This window comes from Arvicola amphibius, chromosome 7, assembly GCF_903992535.2.
Source record: "Arvicola amphibius chromosome 7, mArvAmp1.2, whole genome shotgun sequence".
Taxonomy (NCBI): Eukaryota; Metazoa; Chordata; class Mammalia; order Rodentia; family Cricetidae; genus Arvicola; species Arvicola amphibius.
In genome coordinates this window covers 49899331-49922758 of record NC_052053.1, presented here as the reverse complement: position 1 = coordinate 49922758, position 23428 = coordinate 49899331, and the positions used below count along the sequence as shown (strand labels likewise).

Below are 23428 nucleotides of genomic sequence, written 5' to 3'. Positions count from 1 at the left end.
CCCACTTCAAACATGGGAACTCAGGTGTGCGGCCTCCACACCCTCTCCAGTTTTGATGTCAGCCCTTCTGTGTAGGGAGGGCAGGGCAGCAGAAGCAGAGAGCAGGGGCCCTGAGGCTTAGGGTTCCCCAGTCTCGTTAAGGCAGGTAACGTGTGCGTCCATAAAGAAACGGAAATAAAAAAGAAATGAGTCCATTAGGACAAAACACAGAAGACAGACGACAAGGAGTGGAGAAAGCAGAGAGCCAAGTGCGGACGGCGGCCTGGAGGGTCCAGGCTGGTCCTCAGGGCAGGCTGGCGATGTCTCTCTCGGGAGGGGGGCCAGCTGGCTTGGGGCTGCTCTCATTGGCTTTTCCTTCAAACATCATGACCCTGGTTTAGAGACGAAGAAAACAAAACAAAAGGGTTAGGACTCCTCCCCTCAGGCAGAGATCTCCCCTGCCTTCACTCTGCTGGTCCTCAACAGAACAGCCCCAAGGCTATTCTGGGAAGAGCTGTGTGAGAGATCACACTTGCCAGGTGGTGGCGGCAGAGGCAGTGGTGGCACCTGCCTTTAATCCCAGCACTTGGGAGGCAGAGGCAGGCGGATCTCTGTGAGTTTGAGGCCAGCCTGGTCTACAGAGGGAGTTCCAGGACAGCCAGGCCCACAGAGAAACCCTGTCTCAAAATAAAAGAAAGAAAGAAAGAAAGAAAGAAAGAAAGAAAGAAAGAAAGGAAGGAAGGAAGGAAGGAAGGAAGGAAGGAAGGAAGGAAGGAAGGAAGAAAGAAAGAAAGAGAAAGATTACACTGTCAGCTGTGTGGAAGAGAAAAAAAACTGGGGCACAAAGTGGCAGTGGAATTCCCCAACTGCTCAGGCAGTCCGAGGTGGAAGAAGGGACAACCCTCTAGGCCTCTGGCTTCCAGGTCTAGTCTTACCATCTAAACTGTCTGAAAAAGAGTGGGTTGGGCCAGAGCTCTGCTCAAGAATCCCATCAGATCTTTAAAAAATAAATAAATAAAATAAACAAGCAACCAAAAAATCTAACCAACGACTGGTCAGTCACAGTGGCGCACGCCTTTAATCCCAGCACTCAGGGAGGAAGAGGCATGCAGATCTCTGTGAGTTCAAGTCCAGCCTGGTTTGCAGAGCTAGTTCCAGGACAGCCAGAGATACATAGAGAAACCCTGTCCCAAGAAACAAAAAACAACCACCACACAACGGACACATTTACCACACATATGGGGACACAGAAACAGACACACACACACACACACACATGTGGACACAAACACAGAGGTATACACACAGGGAAAAAAGGAACCGAAGTCCAAGGACCAAAGATAACCTGCTTAGAGTCACCAGGGAACAAGCAACAGTGCCAGGATGCAAACTTGAATTGACTTTTTCAGGAAGGGAAGAGGTGAAAGGGATTTGAGCTAGGTCTCAAGTAGTCCAGGCTAGCCTTAAATTTGCTAGGTAGCTGGGGATAGCCTTGAAACTCCTATCCTTCCTGCATCTACTGCCTTAGTGCCCTACCAGATGCCCAGCTAGAAGTGATTACAGACTCCAACAACTCACAACAACCTCAGGGAGGAAACAGGTCAGAACATGTTGACAGGCGGGTAGGGGTGCAGCAAAATGGTTGGAGCATTTTCCTACCATGTATGAGGCCCTGGGTTTGATTATAAGCATCTCATACAAAGGGAAGGGAGGGAGGAAGAAAAGGAGGGAGGGAGGAGAGAGGGAGGGAAGAGGAAAGAAAGGGAAGGGAGGGAGTATTCATAGTCAGGTCTGATATGGTATAACATGCCTATAATCATCTTAGTACTTGGGAAGCTGAGGCAGGAGAATTGATGACTTTTGAGGAGAGCTTGGGCTACACAGTGAGTAACAGACCAACCAGGGTTACATGGGGAACTCAGTTAAGACTCTGAAAACCCTGTCTCAAAAAACTTAAAAAAAAAAAAAAAAGCCAGGCAGTGGTGGCGGCTCACACCTATTACCTCAGCACTCGGGAGGTAGAAGCAGGCGGATCTCTGGGAGTTTGAGACCACCCTGTTTTACATAGTGAGTTCCAGAACAGCCAAAGTTACATAGAGAAACAACATATGAAAAAAACCAAAACCAAGCAAAAAAACAAGACAGCGCCGCCATCATTTTTGTCATTCATGAAGCCTCCCTTGGGGTTTACCATGCACCCCAATATAAGTTAATCTCTCTAGTAAGGAAAACAGGCTTAGAAAATTCCACATCTTCTCTCGACAGGTAGCACAATGAATTGTCCACCACTAGGGGATGGCCAAGGTGTCCTCAGCCCGGGGCCTCTCCCCACGGGATATCCTTGCCTCTGAGACCTCACGAGGTGCGGAGATACTCACAGTTTGAGGACAGCTGAACGCTTGCCCAGCATCATGTTCACAAAGTCTCGGTAGGAGATGGTGTCACTGACTCCACCTGTCACCTCCGAGATCATCTTCTTCATCTCCAGATGGGTCTTGGGGACCCCCAGCTTCTCCATCATCCTCTTTAAAGACATTAGATCTGCCAGGAGGAAAAGCAGATCTGCTGAGTGGAGACAAGACACTGCGGGCCTGCAGGGAGCCAGAGATGCCCTGTTTTTCCTGCACCGCACAAGTACCAGTGGCCGCCTCTCCCTGCAGGCTGCAGTCGGTAATGATTCTCCTGGGGAGGTAGGCATGAGCCCTCCCTGCTCTCTTCAGAGGCAGTAAAGGCCAGCAGGTAGCTACCTGGGCTTCTACAGTCAGATTTGATCTGGGATGTCACTTTTCTTGGCTGGGGGACCTGGGGAAGACTGCGTCACCTCTCTGGGATGAGAGGTGACACAAGTCTCCAACCCCAGGAGCTGAAAGGCTGGGACAGAAGGATCACTGCAAGTTTGAGACCAACCTGGGCTACATATTGAAGAAGGCCTAGGGAGATGGCTCAATCAGTAAGTTGTGCAAGCACGAGAACTGAGTTCAAAGCCCCACAGCCCAAATAAATACTCGGGCACCCTGGCACAAGCTTATGATCTCGGGGATGGGGAGTCAGAGACAAGAGGATCCCAGAGACATACTGGTCACCCAGTCTAGCCAAGTCAATAAGCCCCAGGCCCCAAAATAAATAAATAAATAGGAAAGCCATTTAGAAGACCCTGATGCCAACCCCCTCTTCTACACCCAGGCACACACAGGTGCACATGTATATGTGTGCCCACACACACGCAGGCACATACACACAATCAGTTTCAAGGAAAAAGAAAACAGAAGAAATGGTAATTAGGCTTATGCGGATATGATATACGCGATTCTCTCCCAAAGGGGCCTCTGAGTTAGGGTGAGCCAAGGTGCCTGGGAGTTAGCCTGACTCCGGGCATTGAAAGTCAAACTTTCTCTGGCACAGGACACAGAGACAATCGCCACCTGCTGCTTCCATTCTGCTGCTGTAGGACTCTTCAAGGCTAGAAGGGACGGGGAGCCAAAAAAACCCCTCAGAGCAGGAAAAGCAACAAAAGGACAAATAGAAGAAAAACAAGGGAGGCACCAAAAAGTCCTTCCACCCCAGAGCCTCCGCCTGATCTCTGGCTCCCACCAACATCTGAGGCTATTTCCTCAGAACAGTTCACCACGAACAATGGATTGGCAAATGGGGGGGGGAGGGGCGGGCAGGGCCAGATCTCAGTGCTGTGAGCAGGGCTGAGGTGGGCAGCACTTATGCATGGCCCAAAGCTGCTAGGCTTTCCAGGCTCTTCTGTGGAAAAGAGCTCAGGGCACACACGCTGTCCACCTTCAAACTGGCAAAACTTCTCCTGGAGACACGGGGCATGGGGCTGCTGAACACCTGACCCACTGTGTCTCCCTCACTGGCGAGATTTACCCTACAGACAACCAATGAAGAGGACCAGATCCATCTAGAGAGATGGTTGCTGTGAGCTGATCAACAGCCGTTAAAATAGAAAATAGTAGGCTGGCAGGACAGCTCAGCAAGATGGGTAAAGGTGCCTGCTGCCGCCTCGCCTGAGATAGTTTAATCCCTGGAACCCACATGGTAGAAGAGACCTGACTCCCAAGTTGTCCTCTGACCGCCAAATACATGGCATAGAGGTCCAGCCCCTCCACGTAAACAAATAAATAATAAATGTGGTTTAAATTTTTTAAAACTCAGAAATAGTAACCCAAATATGGTAGTGCATGCCTGTAGATCCAGCACTGGGACAGCTGGGGAAGGGGGACTGCTTGAGGCCAACCTGAGCTAAATAGTGAATTCTAGGTCAACCTTGGCTGGAAAAAGAAAAACTAAAAAACAACCTAAGAAACCCAACCGGAGATGCAGCTCAGCTGGCAGAGCGCACCACACGCATGCAGCTCTGGATTCCGTCCCTTGCCCCGTACAAAGGGAACACGGTGGTGCATGCCTGTAATCCCCACACTGGGGTCATCCTCGGCTACATACTGAGTTCCAGGCCAGCCTGGGCTACCATGAGACCTATCTCAAGAGAAAAACATGAAACCATCTACAGTCTAAAATGCTAAATGGTGGCTTTTCAAGTGTTGGCTGGACGCCTTTGGATCCATTCACGCAATGGAATATCCTGGGAAAGACAGAGCAACAGGGAACCTGCTCAGAAGCAAACACAGGGACTGAGCCCATGCCCAACATCGAGGACCCATGAAATCCTTTCACTTCTGAGCCTTGGTTTCCCACCCACAACCTGAGGGTGACTGAGCAGCCTGGACTATGGCCCAGCCCTGCTGGTGAAGATCAAGTTACCGTTTCCTGCCGGGATGTAGATGCCCTGGGACTTTTGTGTCTCTGTCACCCCAGCACCTCGACAGCAGGAAGTTCTGCTGGAGGTGAGAGGCAGTGTCTACACCCCTTGTCAACTGCAGGACAAGGGACAACAAGGCAGACTTGGAGAGAACGAAGCAGCAGCCCCTGGGTCCAGGAGACAAGCAACCTCTGCAGGCCTGGGCAGGATGGAGCGCTAGGCTCGAGAGTGGGAAGATGTGGAATCTAGCAGGGAAGCACAGCAGGAAGGTTCCCAGGCAGTGAAGCCAGGCCGAGCGTGGAAGGAACCGGGGCAGGCTTTGCCCAAGGCAGGATAGAATGATAGAAGATGAAGGGGTTTGAGGAAGGAGGAGCCCCTTGGCCCTGAGGATATGCCTTAAGTCACACACTGGCAAAGAGTCAAGAATTTCAACCTAAATGACAGAAAAAAAAAGTGCTGTGAAGATTGCCTGCTTAGAGAAAGTATTCCAGTCCCCGAGAGACTCCTAACAAGACCTACAGAACAGTCGGCCAGCCGTGCACGCAGACAGAACGTGTGTGACCGCTGAAGTTAGCTTTACCAGCACACCCTGTTGTCTGTCCTGAGAAAAATCTCCCAGACAAGATCACAAGCCCTGTTTATAGTCGGAACATGTCTTGACCTCCTAGTGACCTGAGGATGGTAAGAATTCCATTGACCTTGGTGACCTACAACTTTATCTTTTTAGCCCGTTAAGTCTGTAACAGTACACTCATGAAACCCTGTAAAATCTCACTTATGAAATGACAAATTCTTCTGATAAGTATGCAAAAACATTTTTTACTTAATCTTTCCAACTTAGAAATTGATTATACCCTTTGAATAAAGTAATGTCAAAAGTCACCAAAATCATATAGCTAGCTATTGTTAAGCCGGGCTGCTCCTTTCTTGGCAGCTTCTGCTTGTTTTGTGCGAGCGACTCTCTCTTGAGAAAACTACACTACTTCCACTACTCTCCTCCTTCCTTCCTATTTTTTACTGTACTTTTAAAAATCATGTGTATAAGCCGGGCGGTGGTGGCGCACGCCTTTAATCCCAGCACTCGGGAGGCAGAGGCAGGCGGATCTCTGAGTTCGAGGCCAGCCTGGGCTACAAGAGCTAGTTCCAGGACAGGCTCTAGAAACTACAGGGAAACCCTGTCTCGAAAAACCAAAAAAAAAAAAAAAAAAAAAAAAAAAAAAAAAAAAAAAAAATCATGTGTATATGTGTGTGTGCACGTAACCGCAGTGCCCACAGAGGCCACCAGAGGGTGCCAGATCCCAGGAGCAGGAGTAAGAGTTATTTATAAAGCCCTTCACGTGGGTGCTGAGAACCAAAATCAGGTCCTCTGCAAGAGCAGTATACACCTTGAACTGCTGAGCCATCTCTTCAGCCCTTTCTTTGTATTTTCAATTTTTAAAGACATACTTATTTTATGTGTATGATTTTTTTTTTTTAATGTGCACTGTGTGTGCTGTGCTCTCAGAGGCCAGAAGAGGACAGTAAACCATTTGGGACTAGAGTTACTGGGGATTTTGAGCCATCATGTGAACGCTAGAAAATGAACCTTGGTTGTCTGCAAGAGCAGCCAGCGCCCTTAATCACTAAGCCATCCCTCCAGTCCCTGTTATTTTTCAGTGAAATGAATCTGGAGTTTACAAAGAGATTTTAAGGTGGATTCAAACATGGACATTAAGAGCAGGGGGTGGCACCGGGTATGGTGGAAAATTCTTCTATAGGCAGGCTGATCTCTGTGATTTCAGGTCAGCCATGACCATATAGCAAAACCTTGTCTCAAAATACAGGGAAAAGAAAAAAAGAGGGGGCTGGAGAGATGGCTCAGTGGTTAAGAGCATTGCCTTCTCTTCCAAAGGTCCTGAGTTCAATTCCCAGCAACCACATGGTGGCTCACAGCCATCTGTAATGAGGTCTGGTGCCCTCTTCTGGCCTGCAGGCAGAGTACTAAGAATACTGTATACATAATAAATAAATAAATATTTTTAAAAAAAAAGAAAAAAGAAAAAAAGAAAGGAAAAGGGCCATGGCTGGCATGACGGCCGAGGAGTGGAAAAGTCTGCCACCTGCCTGACAACCTGCTTGATCCCAAACCCAGAATTTACATGGTAGAAAAGGACAGACTCCTGTAAGGTATGTCCTCCCCTTTCTCTCTCCCCCATTACACACACACACACACACACACACACCATATGTATACATAAATAGGTAATAAAAACTCATTCTGAAATTCTTTTTATTTATTTTTTTTTAAAGATTTATTTATATATTATGTATACAACATTCCTTCCCTGTATGCTTGCATGCCAGAAGAGGGCACCAGATCTCATTATAGATGGTTGTGAGCCACCATGTGGTTGCTGGGAATTGAACTCAGGACCTCTGGAAGAGCAGTCAGTGCTCTTAACCTCTGAGCCATCTCTCCAGCCCTGAAATTCTTTTTTTTTTTTTTTTGGTTTTTCGAGACAAGGTTTCTCTGTGGCTTTGGAGCCTGTCCTGGAACTAGCTCTTGTAGACCAGGCTGGTCTCGAACTCACAGAGATCCGCCTGCCTCTGCCTCCCGAGTGCTGGGATTAAAGGCGTGCGCCACCACCGCCCGGCTCCTGAAATTCTTTTTATGCTGTGTTAATTAAGATCCCAGTGTCCCCACCGAGTGGAAGTATCTGAAAAGAATTCAATATTTCCCTGTGTCCCCTGCTGCTGGTGACAGGGTAGCTGGGTCATCAGTCCCAATAGGGAAATATCAGAGAGTTCTTCAGCCTCATCCAGTGCCCCTCACCAGACCAGTAAGGCTCTTTGGACCCCAAACCTTCTACCCACCCTCCACCTCTGCCACCAGGGCCTCACTCACCAATCTCGCCTTCATTGTTCAGGTCAAACTCCATGTATTTCTCTGGAAATCACAAGAAAAGCTGCCATTAGCTCGGAAACCACAGCTCTCCCTGTGGAAAGAGCTGACTAGACCCTTGGGGGCCCTTGACACCCTCCCCACCCCAGGAATCCTGTCATGATAGCTGTTGTCTCTGGGAGAGCCAAAAGCTTTTCCTGATACCAGGTAGGTGAGAATCAGCTATGAGGAAACTATAGCGCATGTTGGTAGCCATGTCTCCTGATGGTCAGTGTTCCCATGTGGCTAAATATGCTAGAGACTCCAGTTTGGTTGTTCCTACTATACAAGGGTATGTGCATGCGCGCGCGTGCGCGCGCGCGCGCGCGCACACACACACACACACACACACACACACACACACACACACACACACACACAAACATAGGGTCTACATCCTCAAAAGACCAAACGACTGTCTGTGACTTTAGTTCCAAGAGACCTGACACCCATTGCAAAACATGAATGCACATAAGAGAAAAATAAATACAATAAAAAACCCAAACATTATTATACTATTACTGCATCATTGTGTTGATGCTAACCTCCCTTGTGGAATTTCTGAGAGGCTCATGGGAAGAAATACCCTAACAGGAAAATCTGTTCTACATGATTTGGATCACCTTCCCCCATGAATATACTATGCACCTCATAAATATTCATAAAAACTTCTTTGTCATCTACAAAGCAAAAGCCCACTCCACTCTCTTTGGAATGTTTGCTTTGCTTCGCTTGGACAAGTCAACTTCTGCTTAAACTGTCCACATCTCTTGACTGAATTATTTATGTGTGTGTGAGAATGTGTGTGTTTGCATATGTATGATGTGTGCGGCTGGGCATGCATGCGTGTGGAGGCCATGGGACCACTTTGAGACATCAGTTCTCTCCTTCTGTCTTTCCATGGGTTCAGAGGATTGAACTCAAGTCATTGAGGGGTTTTGTGATCAGTGCTTTTGTCTGCTGAGCCATCTCGCCATAACTGAACTGAATTCTTTCTAAAAGAACCACTATCCACACTATTCCTGCTTGCACCGCTGTCTTACAGGCACCCTAAGAGGAAAAAGGCGGCAAGGGGCCACGCTGACCCTGACGGGAAGAAGGCAGCTTCCTCAGAGTAGGCTGCAAAGTCAAACAAATTATGCCCTTGTAGGGAAGGTGGTGGGGCACGCCCTGGAGTGCCTCCAAGTATCCCAGGAGGTGCTGATGGGTAGCTGGTATGGAAAGCCTGGCTCTAAAACTGAGAGAAGAACCCAGGGCCCTCCCTTGTTCAGAGATGTGTGTGTGGGACCTTCCCCAAAGCCTGCAGACCGTGAGATAACACCTCCTAAGCCAAAAGGCCTAGGGAGACCAGCCAGGGAAGGTAGTAGGAGCAGCCCCAGCTTGACATCTTCTGCCCAGGGCAGTGTGTCAGCAAGTTCTTGTGTGGCTTTGGACATGTCACCCCTACCTTAGCACTGCAAGCCCTTGGGGTCTATTCTGTACCACAGGGCAACCAGAATGACAGGAACCCTGTTCCTCTCCATGCTCCCAGCTGGTCTCTCAGCCTGGAGTGTCCTCCCAGATGTGCCCAGGCCCCTCCTCAGGACTTTAACTTCTGCTAGCACCGGTCCTGCAACAGGGCTGGCGCCCAGTGAGCACCCATCTGGATTACAGAGGAATGAGCGGCTTGAGGACCTTTGGGTCTCTCCCTTTCGAACTAAGACTCCCTGTTTGACAGAAGCAACCTCACCTCCCAATGAAGATGTGACTTCAGAGTCCAAGACCCTGTTTTCCTCCCCAGAACCGTGACTCCATAAGGACTGGACCCCTGTGCCCTTTGTGTATCTCTCCTAAAGGCCTTTCCTGCTCCCCACTCCGTGACATCATATACCTAGATTGAGACCCGGGGCTCTAGAGACTGACAAGGGTTTAAGTCCCAACTCTGCCCTTAATAAGCTATGTGACCCCTCTGTCAATAACCCTACCTCCCCAAGCCTGAGTTTGTTGGTCTGAAAATGAACAATTTCACCACCTGCCTCCTGATGCGTGGGGAAGCAGGGTCGGCAGCGCGCGCTGGCCGTTATCGAACAGGGCTTTCCCTGGACTGACACTCAGCAACTGCAGGTCATCATTAACATTACTGCCATCTAAGTCTTGGCCAAGACAGCTATGCTGAGAGCCAGCTGAGGCAGGCGAGGCACACCAGCAGGTACTTGGTCTTGGAAGGGGAAGAATGCCCAAACTGCAAACCCTTGGGAGAGGGACGAGACCTCCGGGATAACCTCTGTAGAGCTCAGGGTTCCCATCCCCCAAATGCACCCCAGAGGCAGGAAAGGTGGGTCTGCCCACTCCTTGTATGCCCAGGCTCCTCTCTTTCAGTCACTGGCGGAGGACCAAGCACCAGGGCCCCGAACAGAGGAACCTTTATACTGCCCCTCTCCCCGCACAGGCTCCTGAGTCCTGTTTTCTTTTCATCCCGTGCTGTTGGGATTCAATGGGCAGAAACTCTGCCCCCCTGCCCCACTGTAGCGACACAAATGTCTATTCTCCACAGGGGCTCCTGAGCGGCTCCGCCAGGGAGGGGGAGATGCAAGGGCTGTTCACAAAGGCCAGATTGTGTGCTGGGGCCCTGAGAGTGCACAGGGCTGGACGGGGAGGACAGGAGCCAACCTGAGCCACACCAAACAGCATGGGACAGAGGGCAAGGCCAGATCGGGCCTGCAGTCAGGGGTCCATAGTGGTGGAGGAAGGAGAAAGGGTCTGCTTCTACCTCTGGGGGACCCCGTCTCAAAGCCTGATGGGAAATGGGGCATTCTAGATAAATCAGAGCTGCAGCCCAGTCCTGTGCAGCCGAGGAGTCCTGTGTGCCATGGGCTGAGGGAGCAGCCAGAGCTTCCGGGGGCAGTTGGGCAGGCAGCCCTGGCTCACCTTTGAAGGCTGCGAGCTTTTCCGGCAGGTTCTCTTCATCGCTGTACTTCTGGTCACAGAGGAACTCCTACGGAGGTGAGACCACAGTACTGAGTTAGGGCTGGGGGCAAAGGTCACCTATAGGCAACCCATGCGGGGCTCACCCCATTTTCCTGTGAATCCTCAAGGCAGAGCCACAGACACCCTGCTAGCAGGAAGTGTTCTCTGCAGCTTGGGGACAGGGCTTACCAGAGGATCTACTCTAGGGGACTCAACACCTTCAGGGATGTGCCCTGTGCTGTCCCCAGAACACCAAGCTCCCAGGATCTGGGAAGCTGTGAGCTCCAGAGACAGCCCCCTAGTCTGTAATTCTTAGGTATGCGGTCCTCAGCAAATGACCCTGCGTGCTCACTGGACCATTACCTTCCCCACCAGGTGAGCATCAAGGCTGAACTACTCCTTGAGTTTGCAGGGATGCCAACAATGAATGGCTTGAGTTATTACCCCCCTCTGGCCTGAAAATGGCTGAACGCTGAACGTTACCTTATGAGACCGCCTCCCCCCCCACCTCCACCCTCCCCTGTAAAATGAGATTCAATCCCTGGTGCGCCTCCCTTCAGCAGCTACCAGAGACAAATATTGAGTCCTTTCAGAAGCAGATGGGTACTGTGGGCAGCTCCAGGGAGGACCGGAAGGTAACAGCCGCCTTCAGGGGCGCTCAGGCACACTGGCTCTTTTCAGATATCCCAACACCTCAGGAGGCAGCCGCCATTCCCACGCCTATCTCTGGGGAAACCGATATGCACGCAGTTAAGGAACCCTACCGAGCTCACCATATTTAAGCCACAGCACTAATTGATGCAGAGTGCAGGTGTCCAAATCTGGGCTCTCATTTTAAAACAAATAGCTATCCCAGCACTTGGGTGGCTGAGGCAAGAGGGTGGCAAGTTCAAGACCAACCTGGGCTGTGTATCAAGAGTTTGACTTAAAGTAACAACAAAAGGGGCTGGGGAGATGCTCCACACCTGGGAGCACTGGCTGCCCTTGCAGAGGACCTGGGGTTCCGTTCCCAGCACCCACATGGCGGCTCCAGTTCTAGTCAACCTGATGCCCTTTTCTGGCCTCCATGGGCACTGCATGCAAGTGGTGCACAGACATACATGTGGACAAACATTCATACACATTAAAAAAATCTTTTAAAAAATCAAAAACTATGCTATCAGCTGGGCAGTGGTGGTGCATGCCTTTAATTCCAGCACTCAGGAGGCAGAGGCAGGCGGATCTCTGTGAGTTTGAGGCCATTCTGGTCCACAGAGTGAGTTCCAGGACAGTCAGGGCTAAACAGTGAAACCCTGTCTCAAAAAACAAAAACAAAGACAAATAAACAAAACCCCTATGCTATCTATGAGTGCTTGTAGCTGACAGGACGGGGCAGTACCAAGGTATTTTAAGTACACCTTTGCTCAGCTCGTAGCAGGCTAGGTATCTGGACACAGCAGGCATGCTCCCATTCAGCTGTTTAGATTCCGCTAAGCCGTTTCTCATGGACCACATCTCCATTTATCCATCCATCCATCCATCCATCCATCCATTCATTCACTGGGCATTTCCCAAGGAACTACAGCCTGAATGCATTTAGACTGTGCTTCACTTAGGCACCCACACAGTAGGGGGGCTAGGGAGATGGAGCTACACAAGCATGAAGACCGGAGTTACAGCCCCAGTACCAAGTCCAAAACCAGGCCAGACAGCATGTGCCTATAATTCCCAGCACTTCTGAAGTAGAGGAAGGAGAGTCTCTACAGCTTGCTGACCAGCCAGCGTTGCCAATTCGCTGAGCCCCAGGTATCAAACAAGCCAAGTAGACAGCTCCTGAGGAGCAACTCAAGAGCAAGGTTGAGGGCTGGAGAGATGGCTCGGAGGTTAAGAGCATTGCCTGCTCTTCCAAAGGTCCTGAGTTCAATTCCCAGCAACCACATGGTGGCTCACAACCATCTGTAACGGGGTCTGGTGCCCTCTTCTGGCCTGCAGGCATACAGATAGAATATTGTATACATAATAAATAAATAAATATTTCAAAAAAAAGGGCAAGGTTGACCTCTGGCCTCTTCACACATGTGCATACATGTACATACACATGCACACACACACACACACACGTAATAACACTCAGATCAAACGGGCCAATCAGTCTGTTCCTAAATTCCTGATGCCATTTCCCACTAAATGATGCCAGCCTGTACGCGCATATCTTGCATAGGAGGCTCCCTTCCTTTCCAGCCTATTGGGAACCTGTACGCACACATCTTGCATAGGAGGCTCCCTTCCTCTCCAGCCTATTGGGAACCCAACAGAGAGAGATGACAAGAATCTAAGTGACCTCTGTCTTACCCTTCTTCAGCTCAGAGTCCTCTGCTTACCTCGGTGTCCTCTGACAGAAGGGGAAAACCACCTGCACACGGCTCCCCACCCTGTATTCAGAAGGCACCATGTGGCTAAGCACCGACTGTGGCCAGTATTGTGTTATCTTATTAAATCCCCCAGGCCCTCACATTCTGAGTCAATGGTCTGGAACTCAAGCAGAGAGGTTACAGAAGGTGTCTAGTCTACACACCACTGAGGAAATACAGGGAGGGATTCTAGGCCCAGCCCTAGGACCCTGCTGTCCCCCACCCCCAGCTCCCACCTAGCTGGAGATGGATCCTTCTCCCTAAGAAGCCAGGGCTGTCCCCTTCCAGCTGACTCTGTGGAGAGAGGCTCCCTCTCATAGCTCTTTGTTAAGCTCTCCCATTACGATACCAAAAGCAGGACAATTCACTCTTGTTGGTGGCCCCAGCAAACCAAATCAGAACCTCCCAGGGTCCTGATCCCTCATCTGTTCATTTAGGGAAAGGTTAAGTCAGTGGCTTTTAGACATTGGGGCAATGAAGACGAGGGGCATTAAAAGGGGAGGGCCCCTAATTAGGTCTGCCAAGTGTCTCCTTTGCCAAGTAAAGGCTCTTTAAACAATGACCATGGACAGCTACCAGAAGTCAATCAGTTCTGAATTTTAACACAGCATCTATTTAGCCCGCTTCTAACTCTCTGTGTCTCCATGTCTGGTTGGCATCACCAGTGCCTGGAAAGCCTTATGCAGTGGAGTGTACACGAAAGCATAAGCAAAGGCTGAAGCGACATTTCAGTAAAGTGCTTGTCACATAAGCCCAAGGGCCCGAGTTCAATCCCCAGCGCTGGGTAAAACCCAGGTGTAGCCACATCAGAGCCGGGGAGGTAGACACAGGAGGATCCCTGGAACTCACCAGCCAGAGGGCTTATCTGACCAAACTGAGGCGCTCCGGGTACAGCGAGAGACCCTGTCTCAAAAAATAAGGTGGAAGCCAGGCATGATGGTGCACATCTTTAATCCTAGCACTTGGGAGGCAAGTGGGCCTCTGTGAGTTCAAGGCCAGCCTAGTCTACGTAGTTCCAGGCCTGACAGAGCTACACAGCAAGATCTTGTCTCAAACAAACAAACAAATAAATAAATAAGGTAGAGAGTGGTTAAGGAAGACACTCAATATCCTCCTCTGGCCCCCATATGCATACATGTGCACTCACACGCACATACAACCAGCATGTGGCACTTCAGGGGAGAGATCCAGAGGGCCTGCCCTGCTCCCATGCTATGTGGCTGGACAGAAAGTTCTGCCCCACCACACCCTGTCTGTAAGTACTATCCTCCCTCCACCTCCTCAGACAGGCAGGGCTGGGAACACACGGCAGGAGTGGCTAATAATGGCTCCCTCTCACTGGACTTCCAGCCTGTGCTCTCAGAAGACAGCAGAGGTGAGTGGGGGTGAGTGGGGGTGAGCAGTAGGGATGTGTTTGGATGACCTCCTTTATGCAGAAAAAGCATTATTATTATTACTATTATTATTATTATTGTTTTTTGAGAAAGGGTTTCTCTGTTGCTTTGAAGCCTGTCCTGGAGCTAGCTCTTGTAGACCAGGCTGGCCTTGAACTCACAGAGATCCAGCTGCCTCTGCCCCTGAGTGCTGGGATTAAAGGCGTGTGCCACCACCCCCTCCCCGCCAGAGGAAGCACATATTGCCATCTTACATATCATTCAGTTAATTGCCCTCCTCCCATCTCCTGTCTCCTGCTCCTCCACCATTCGGGCCAGTTTTCCACACCACCTCCCGCTGGTGTGGAAAACTCCTCACTCCCATCCCAGGACCTTTGTTTCAGCTCTGTCCCCTTCCAGAGTAAAGTTCCTCCACACATCAGCAAGATTCTCCCCCTCACTTCGAGACTCTGATCATGGAGGTTCTCCCCTAAGCCCCTACTTTAAAACAACACAGCCTGTCCCATCAGTCAGCCTTCACTTCTAATCCACCTGACCCTGCTCTGGGTCTTCTGCCCCAGGAAACGAACGGTCCCTGACACACTTTCCATGGACACGGCTTTCTTCAGATACTGCCCATCGCCCGGCTGCCCTTGGGAGGATGCAGGGTCTGTAGAGCAGGTCCTCAGTTAAGGGTTTAGGAAGGAGTGGGTGAACGGAGACCCAGGGAAGTGAATAGCAAATGGCTGAGCTGGGGATGAGCTCCGAGGCCAAGCAACTTGGCCTTTGTGATCGTCCACAGCTAAAGAGCAGAAGCCGTCCTGGGCAGTAGGTGTGGGGAGGTAGGTCCCGGGACACGTGTGTCAGTTTGTGCCCTCTAATGCTGGCTGCCTTCCACCTTCACTAGACCAGGAATCGCCATGGAAACACACCTCTGAGAAGGAATGTCTGTCTGTGAAGGTGTTTCCTGACTGAGAGGTACAGCAGAGAAAGGAAGACCCCACCCTGAATGGGAGCAATCCCCAAGGGGAACCTGGAGTCCTAGAGTAAATAAAATAGGAGAGGAGGCAGCAAGCTGAGCACCAGTGCCTGTTCCTGCCTGCAAATGCAATGTGTCCAGCCACTTCACGGGCGGATGTCACCTTCCCGCTAGGGTGGATGTCCCTTAAAACCTTGAGTCCTTCCTTCCTTCAGTTGCTTTTTGTCAGATATTTTGTCCCCTTCATGAGAAAAGTAACATACAGATGCCCCGGTCAGCCTAGAGCAGGAACTCAACACAGAAACATGCCATTTGTCCCCACCGTTTCCTCCAGACTTCTCTGGGAAATAAGCAGTTTCTCAAAACTGTGCCTGTGTGTGACAGACACTGGAGTGGACTCCAGGAATGGAGTCACAGCTTCCTTTGGAGCCAACAGTGACAAATGCTCCAGCCACCAGAATGACCATGGTGGGAAACACAGCTGAGCCATGTGGGTAGGTAGCCTTGGATTGGGACAGCTGTGTCCTTGGCTGGGGACAGAGGAGACAGGTGTGCAGGAGGCAGGGCGGGGACACAGAGGCCAAGGTGCCAGCTTCCACCATGCCCACCCAGGCTTTAGATTTTTGGTTCTTGCTCAAGCGGAGCACAGGTCCCTTCCCTGAGCCCTCCTCCCCCACATCCCGGCTCAGCCTCTGGAGGAAGTTTTTCCTCAGAGGCAGGTACCCTTGAGCAGGACCTTGAATCCAGGCCATGGAGAGAGATAACAGTCAGCCTTGATATTTGGAAGAAAAGTGAAATAATCATCAAGGGATGAACTGGGTCAGAATGCCTGAATCTCACTGACTTAGTCGCGGTGTGAAAATTTGTATTTTTGTCTGTGCCTTGGTCTCCTCCTCACAGAAGCAAGACGACCCCAGCTGTCTCCTAGGCTTGTCTTGAGAGCTAGGGAGAAGCAGTGACTGCCTGACTGCCTGACACCAGACAGTACTGAATGCTTTTAGGAACTTACACATTCTGTGTCTAATTGTCAGCTTGTCACTCACACTCCAGTGCTATTAACCATCCATTATTAACCAGATTCTGGAGAATCATCACCAACCTTGCCTGACTGGGGGCTGCAGATTTCTCAAGGCCCGTCTGCCACAGACGGGATGAGAAACTGGGCGGGGCCATTGAACTAGTTCAGGGTTACAAAAGATTGCACCTCCCTCCTGGTCTATGTCCCTAGGCCATCCCAGCTTCCTCCTTGCCCCAAATAAGCAGGTGGTGGCCAGGCCACAAATTTCAGGGAAAAGAAAGACTGGGGGGGTGCGTAGTGGGTGGGTGTCACCTTTCCTGAGGCAACAAGAAAGGTGCCTCCAAAGCTCTGGGGAGTCAGGGGGTCCTGTCCCAATATTTGATGCTACCCCCATCTTCTTTCCCAACCCAACCCATGGCTCCAAAGTTAAGTTTTGCAGGAAACACAAGAAGCCAACATATGAGGTGACAAAGAGGAAACACTAGAGTGGCTTCTCAGCCTCCGGGGGAGGCTTGGGCAGGTGACAGATTGAAGCATCCATCTAGCATCAGAACCCAAAAGGGACTTGAGCATCTGGATTGTGCTCCTTGGTCACTAACTGGGGAATCTGAGGCCCCCGAGGAACCCAGCCTCTAAAGTCATAATGGACGGACTCCAAGTACAGGACAAGAGCTAAGACAAGGAGGGTGGGGTGAGTCAAGTTGCCTGGGGGCTACTCCAGGTACCCCATCTAGCAGTGCTCTGACTCACTGCGGCCCTAACTTACTTTCCCACATGGGGCCTCAGTTTCCTCCTTTATAAAATGAGGTCCTAGTGACAGCCCGACAGGTCTGCTGGAAGGATAAAAGAAACTCCATCTGGCTGAAGATGGCATATACAAAGCTGGCCTTACTGTCCTGTGTCAGTCACCACCACCCAACCCCCCTAGCCACACCCAGAAGGCAGAAAGGGGGCCCACTCATCTGTGAAGACCTCCAGAGGAGGCTGGATCCTCTGGTTACCACCCCCCACAAAGGCAAGCTTCTCTTAGTCCTCAAACTCCTGGCTTCTGCGACTGAGACAGCTATCCACCTGGTACAGAGCTGCGCTCTCATCTCTGACAGCCACTCTGGCTCCCGGCTGTCTTTGGTCAACACCCGAGATAAACAAGAAAGCTCTCTCCCTCCACCCCAGCCCCATCCCAAAGGCTCAGAGACGGGAGGGGTTAGTTCCATGAGCAAGAATTTACTGCCAGCTGGGTATGGTAGGGCGCACTGGAACCTCAGTACTTAGGAGACAGAGACGGGATGGTCAGAAACTCAAGTCTATCCTCGGTTACAAAGTGAGTCTGAGGCTATCCTGGGTAACAAAGACCTTGTCTCAAAATTAGAACAGAAACAAAACAACAAAAAACTCAAAAGCACGGAAGGCTGGCAAGTCCATGATCAGCCGCTGGCCACAACTGATCCAACCCCTTTCCCAAACAGTTAGCCTGTTCGAAGCCCCTCGTTCCTGGCCCTCCCGACTTGTCTTTACACATCAGTTGCATGAGGGCTGAGAACATAGGAAAAGTGTCGTCTTGAATGCTTGAGGCTCTGGATTCGATCCCCAGCACCACTTTAAAAAGAAAAGGTGAAGCCGGGAGGTGGTGGTTCACGCCTTTAATCCCAGTACTTGGGAAGCGGAGGCTTGGGAGACGGAGGCAGGTGGATTATCTGTGAGTTCAAGGCCTGCCTGGTCTAGATACAGAATGAGTTTTAGGACAGCCAGGACTACACAGAGAAAATCCTGTCTCAAAAAGAAAGAAGGAAGAGAGAGAGAGAGAGAGAGAGAGAGAGAGAGAGAGAGAGAGAGAGAGAGAGAGAGAGAGAGAGAGAGAGAGAGAGAGAGAAAGCTGAGTAGATATCACCCTCCAAGAAGCCAGCCAACAGACTAACTAGCGGCTGATGAACTGCAGGTGCCAAGGACAAGCAGCACCACGCTGTGATCCTGTGCCTCTGACACAGCCCACAGGCTCTCATAGGGCCAGGGCCAGGCCACAAATGCCCAGTCTGGCACCTGGTGAGCAGCAGGAACCTGTAACAGGTACCCACAAAGACGGCAGGCTCACATTCCCCAGGGCACTCCTGGAGCCTTATCCGGACACAGTGTCCTCGCCAATAGCTGGGCAGCTAAAGAAAAACACCCCAGTGACCACACACATAAAGCAGACCTCACAGAAATTCCATCTCCAGCTGCCTGTGACACGCCACAGCAAGGTCACAACTGGCCAGACCTGCAGGGGACACTGAATCCCCAGAGGCTCACATGACCCCTTATCACCATCTCCTTTATAATATATTAAGGGACGAGCAAGAGAGACGAATGCCCTAAATGCCAACCAGCAAGGACAGAGTGGTACTGCCAGGGACACAGGAAAAGGCACACCTGCATCGTCCCCTGGGTCAAGTCTCAGAGGCCCCACGTGGCTAGGAGAGCGGGTGGGAGACATAGTCACCCTGAACATCTGAGATCTCCTTGCGCCCCATCCTGCACCCTCCCAGCTTCCTTCCCAGGTGGCAAAGGACCACTGAGACAACCAGTGGGCTCCTAAGGGACAGGGAACACAAAGTGTCCTTCATTTGACCCAGGAAGGCTGAGACAAGGAGACAGTAGCCAGAGATCCTTATCCTACATAGGCAAGAGAGGCCTGGGCTACCACAAAGCTGCAGCCTCTGGTGGACTGGGGCCAGAGAAGGCCATGGATGATGTCCGGAGTTAAGACAGACCTCATCCGAGCCCTTCCTTGGCTAAGTGATCTGGGCAGGTGATTTAGCTTGGCTGGGCCCTGTAATCCCTCATCTCTAAGGTGGGTATTATCATCCTTGCTCCAGAGGAATGTTCAGGGTTCTCTCTGCATACCCGACACATACGAGACAGAGCGGTCCACTGTGGCCGACCTGCGAGCTGATGCATGGTGAATGACAGGCATAGAACACTGACATACTCACATCCTCAAAGATCCTGGCCAATCACAACCTCAAACGGTAGCACCCCCCAACCCCCAGCTACTCCAGATCATCTCCAGTGCTCAGGCACTCCAAGGGGTAGCCAGCCCAGCCCTTTGGTTTCTTTAGGTTCCTATGGGAAGACAGAGGAAATTTCTCCCATTGCCATATAAGGCTGGGCCTGGCTGGCCTGGGGTCACCTACCATGCCATCAGGGCGTGGGGAATGCCAGCTATGTGGAGGGAGTAGGAGGCACTTGCCTGGTCCAGCTTGCTTCAGTAGTGCTCACACACACACACACACACACACACACACACACACACACACGCACACACACACACAGTGTGGAAGGGGGCTGGGTGTCCACAGAAGGGGTCACTGAAGCACAGAGCTGAAGCAAATGTATGCGGTCTGAGTCCCGCTGTGGCTGGTTTTTCGTTTGTTTTGTTTTGATACAGGGTCTCCCTCTGTAACCCAGGCCTGGCACTCAAGCCTCCTTCCTGCTCCAGCTCCCTACTCTGATGACAGGCACACACCACCACCTCTGGCTAAATTGTGGCTGATTCATCTTAAGCAATTAACACAACTTCTCTGAGCCTGGTAGTCTTAATGGGAATGACAGTGTCTACACCACACAGTTAGGAGAGGGTGTTCCGCATGCCCGCTGCAGTGCCAGCACACCCCAAGGAGCCAGGAAAATAATCGTAGAAATCAAAACGGGGGTCTTGAGATGGCTCAGTGTGTAAAGTTGTTTGCTGCTAAGCCTGATGACCTAAGTTCAGTCCCTGGGACCCGCGTGGTAGAACGGGAAAACTGACTCCTTCAAGTTATCCTTTGGCCTCCAGACTCAGCCTGTGGTGTGTACGCTGCACACACTTCCACATACACTCAGCCTGTGGTGTGTACGCTGCACACACTTTAACATACACTCAGCTTGTGGTGTGCATGCTGCACACACTTACATATACACTAATACGTTAATGGAATTTAAAAAATATTTTTGGTTATTGTTATTTTTATTTGACAGGAAATCCCTGGCTGTCCTGAAACTCACTCTGCAGACCAGGTGATCCACCTGCCTCTGCCTCCTAAGTTCTGGGATTAAAGGCATGTGCCACCACCACGTAGCAAAAATAAATTTTGAAGAAACTAAAGTGAACCCCTAAACAGCTGTATTATGCGCCACTCCCTGCCTCCTCTGCCCCTCGCTGTCCTCCAGCCCCATCAGTGTTAGACTTTGACTCACTGACGATAACAGTTGCTAAGACTGAGCAACCTTTGCCGTGTGCAAACAGCCACGCCAGGGAAGGGGGAAAGCCCTAACGGAAACTGGAGTGTTGGTCCAGAAAGTCTCCCTAGGGCTGGGCTCTGCCCCAGACAGCAGCTGGGGGTGCCCATGCTCATGGGCACAACAGCTGGTCACACAACTCCCATGTCATGAGTCATGAAGTCATGCCTGTATGGTTTCCGGCTTATATGAAGCCAACAGGCACTGCACAGCACAGCCCAGCTCAGTGCCCCAGAATCCCCACTCCACCAGGGCAGTGAAAGTGTTCTCCAAGGAAGACAACTCACTGCCAACACAGCTCTCTAGAACATTGCATTCTGAAGACACTTTATTACAGCCACGGCCAAGGGTCAACCAGACTGGGATTCTCAAGCAGAGCCACCCAAAATTCTTGAGTCGATCCTTCTCCATTGACTGTTACAGGGGTCCAAAAGGGGTGGGCCCCCTGTTCCCACTGCAGGGAAGAGCGAGCAGCTGGTATGTCCCTGGCATACCTCCATGCCCACTCCCTATACCTGGAGACGTCACACAAACCAATGATGATGCTCACAGCAGCCAACTCGGTGCATTTCACAAACAACATCTGACTGGGGAAAATCACTATTATCTCTTGTGGCCCAGGAGGCTCAGAGAGGGGAAGCAGTTTCCTGAAACTCACAGAGCCAATGCTTGGCAGCCTGCCTCCTGGCTCTACCTATTCTGTAGTCACCTTGACCTCTGTAACACGGGAACAGCTCAACCATCTAGTATAAACCTCCAGGGACCCACACTCTGGATTACGCTAAACCCTATAGCGCCCAAGCTCATGTGGATGATCTCAAAACGATACCCTGCAGCAGAAAGACCCTAGGTTGTGAGCTGTGGAATGGAATGGAATGGCTCAGATATTTGCCCTCTCTGGGTATCTGATATCCTGAAGTGGTTAGATCACAGTTCCCACTAGCCCATCGTCTGCAGTGCCAGTACAGTCAAAAATTCACCCCCTGGCAGCAACAGGCCCTCCCCTTTTTGAGTCACCTGTCCTGTTCTACCCCATTCCAAGCCTGTATCCTCAAGGGTGGGGTCAGCGCAGATAATCCCAAGGTCTCAGTTCCTTCACTCCTCTAACTAAGGTCACCTAGTGCCCATCTCCAGCTGACTCTGGTTAGGGTCTTGTTGGCTATGGGTGGAGTCAGCTAGTTTAGAACCTGCCTAACGAAGTTGGGGAGGAAGGGGTTGTATGTGGTCATGGTCCCAGGTTCCTGTCCAGAAAACAAAAGCAGCCAAGGCGGGGTAGTGCCGGGGGACCTTCCAGAAGTCCAGCAGGCCAGCCCCAAGCCCAGCCAGATGTACACAGCCCATGAAGCCATGCTTTAAGACAAGCACGAGAGGCAAGCAACGGAGGAACAGTGTAAGAGGGCCCAGAGCCCTCCAGGGGATCCTGGAGTTGGTGGGTAGGAGAGATGCCTACCTAGGTCTAGGCAGTGCGTGGGGATAGAGAAAGGAATCAGGAGGAAATACTTCAGTGGCATCACAGCACCGATCTCCAGTGTGCTGACCCAGCTCCCCACCAGGGACCTGGAGCTTGTCCCCCTGGGTATCCAGAGACCGAAGGGGCAGATAAGGGCCTTATGGCAGTGGGCTACCTCTGCCCCCCATGTATTAATAGCTCAATGGTAGAGTGCTTGCCTAGCATGGAGAAGGTCCTGGATTCAGTCTGCAGTACAGCAAAAAAGAAAAAGAGAAATCTCTAATACACTTAAGAGATATCTCCCTAAAGCTAGACCCCAGAGCACGCCAGCTCCCTGCCTTACTGAGCCCACAAAGCGACCCTGCAGGAGGTGAGAAACCCTTACTGAAGACACTAGTCATGTCTGAACCCGGATCCTGAGAACCATAAAGCCACAGGCTGTGCCACCTCCGGGGCTTTGCCAATCGAGGAGGCCCTGACACCTTTCTTTATCTTCTGGGATCTACACGCTCAGTAGCAAACGTAAGGAGCTGCTATTGTGTGTCTGGCAGCAGCGGAAGGATTTCTTTCTAGAACTTCCCCGGACCGGTTAAAAAAAAAAAAAGCAGTCCCTCGGGCAACTTTTCTAAAAGCTGTTGAAAAAGAGCTGTGTGTTGGGGTTGGAGGTGGGAGGCGACTGGGAAATGCCAGCATTTGCCAGCCAACCCCCAGTGTTAAGTTCTGTGGTTCGTCCACGGAGACAGCACTGGCCCAGGGTGTCCCTTCTGGCGCCAAAACCCTTAGGTGGTCCGCAGTGAGCTCCCGAGAAGCCCCTGCCCGCCTGCACCGGGCTCCTTCACCAGCCCCACCTCCCTGGTCAGAGAGTTACAACTTGCAACCGGAGACCGCCAGGCAGAAAGCTAAGGGGTGGAATGGACTTACCTGGAGTCGGAGGCCACACGGCAGGGGCTAGAGATGCATTTGGGGAAGGCCAGGGATGGGGGAAGAAGGGGATGATTTTGTCTGGGGGATGGGGTGGCACAGTGGGGCACAAGGATCCCGTACGCTGTCCCACCGCAGTGGCGCGGCTTACCCGGTTGATCTCCGCCAGCCGCCTCTCCTGCCGGGCTTTGAGCAAGCCGAAAGCCTTCCCTCCTGCGGGAGACAAAGAGGCGGCGGGGAAGCGAGGCGACCTCCCGGGCCACGCGACCCCTCCGAGTTACCGAGCGTGCCGCGCCGAGCGCACAGGTGACGACTCGGGGACGCCGGGGGCGGAACAGCGATGGGACAGCAGGCGCCTACCTTGGAACCTGTTGCTGACCGCGACCGACATGGTGTGCGCCCTACTCCGGTTACGGCGAGGGACGACGGG

The 23428-nt window shown here is 51.4% G+C and overlaps 1 protein-coding gene across 1 annotated transcript; it reads right to left on the bottom strand.

The window, feature by feature from the left end:
* Positions 1-283: 283 nt before the first annotated feature.
* On the bottom strand, positions 284-23389 carry Aif1l (allograft inflammatory factor 1 like). Its single transcript, XM_038338022.1, has 6 exons — positions 23359-23389; positions 23150-23211; positions 10575-10641; positions 7632-7673; positions 2358-2520; positions 284-371 (listed from the first exon to the last, which is right to left on the bottom strand). The coding sequence occupies exons 1-6, from the start codon at positions 23387-23389 to the stop codon at positions 284-286; spliced, it is 453 nt and encodes a 150-aa protein (XP_038193950.1).
* Positions 23390-23428: the final 39 nt, after the last annotated feature.

Excerpts from the sequence above, each read along its gene's own strand:
- Aif1l (XM_038338022.1), bottom strand. The coding sequence starts at position 23,389 with ATGTCGGTCGCGGTCAGCAACAGGTTCCAAG. Across the intron at positions 10,642-23,149 it reads GGCTGGCGGAGATCAACCGG|GAGTTCCTCTGTGACCAGAA; the intron begins GTAAGCCGCGCC and ends TCACCTCCGTAG. Across the intron at positions 2,521-7,631 it reads GAACAATGAAGGCGAGATTG|ATCTAATGTCTTTAAAGAGG; the intron begins GTGAGTGAGGCC and ends TCCTCCTGGCAG.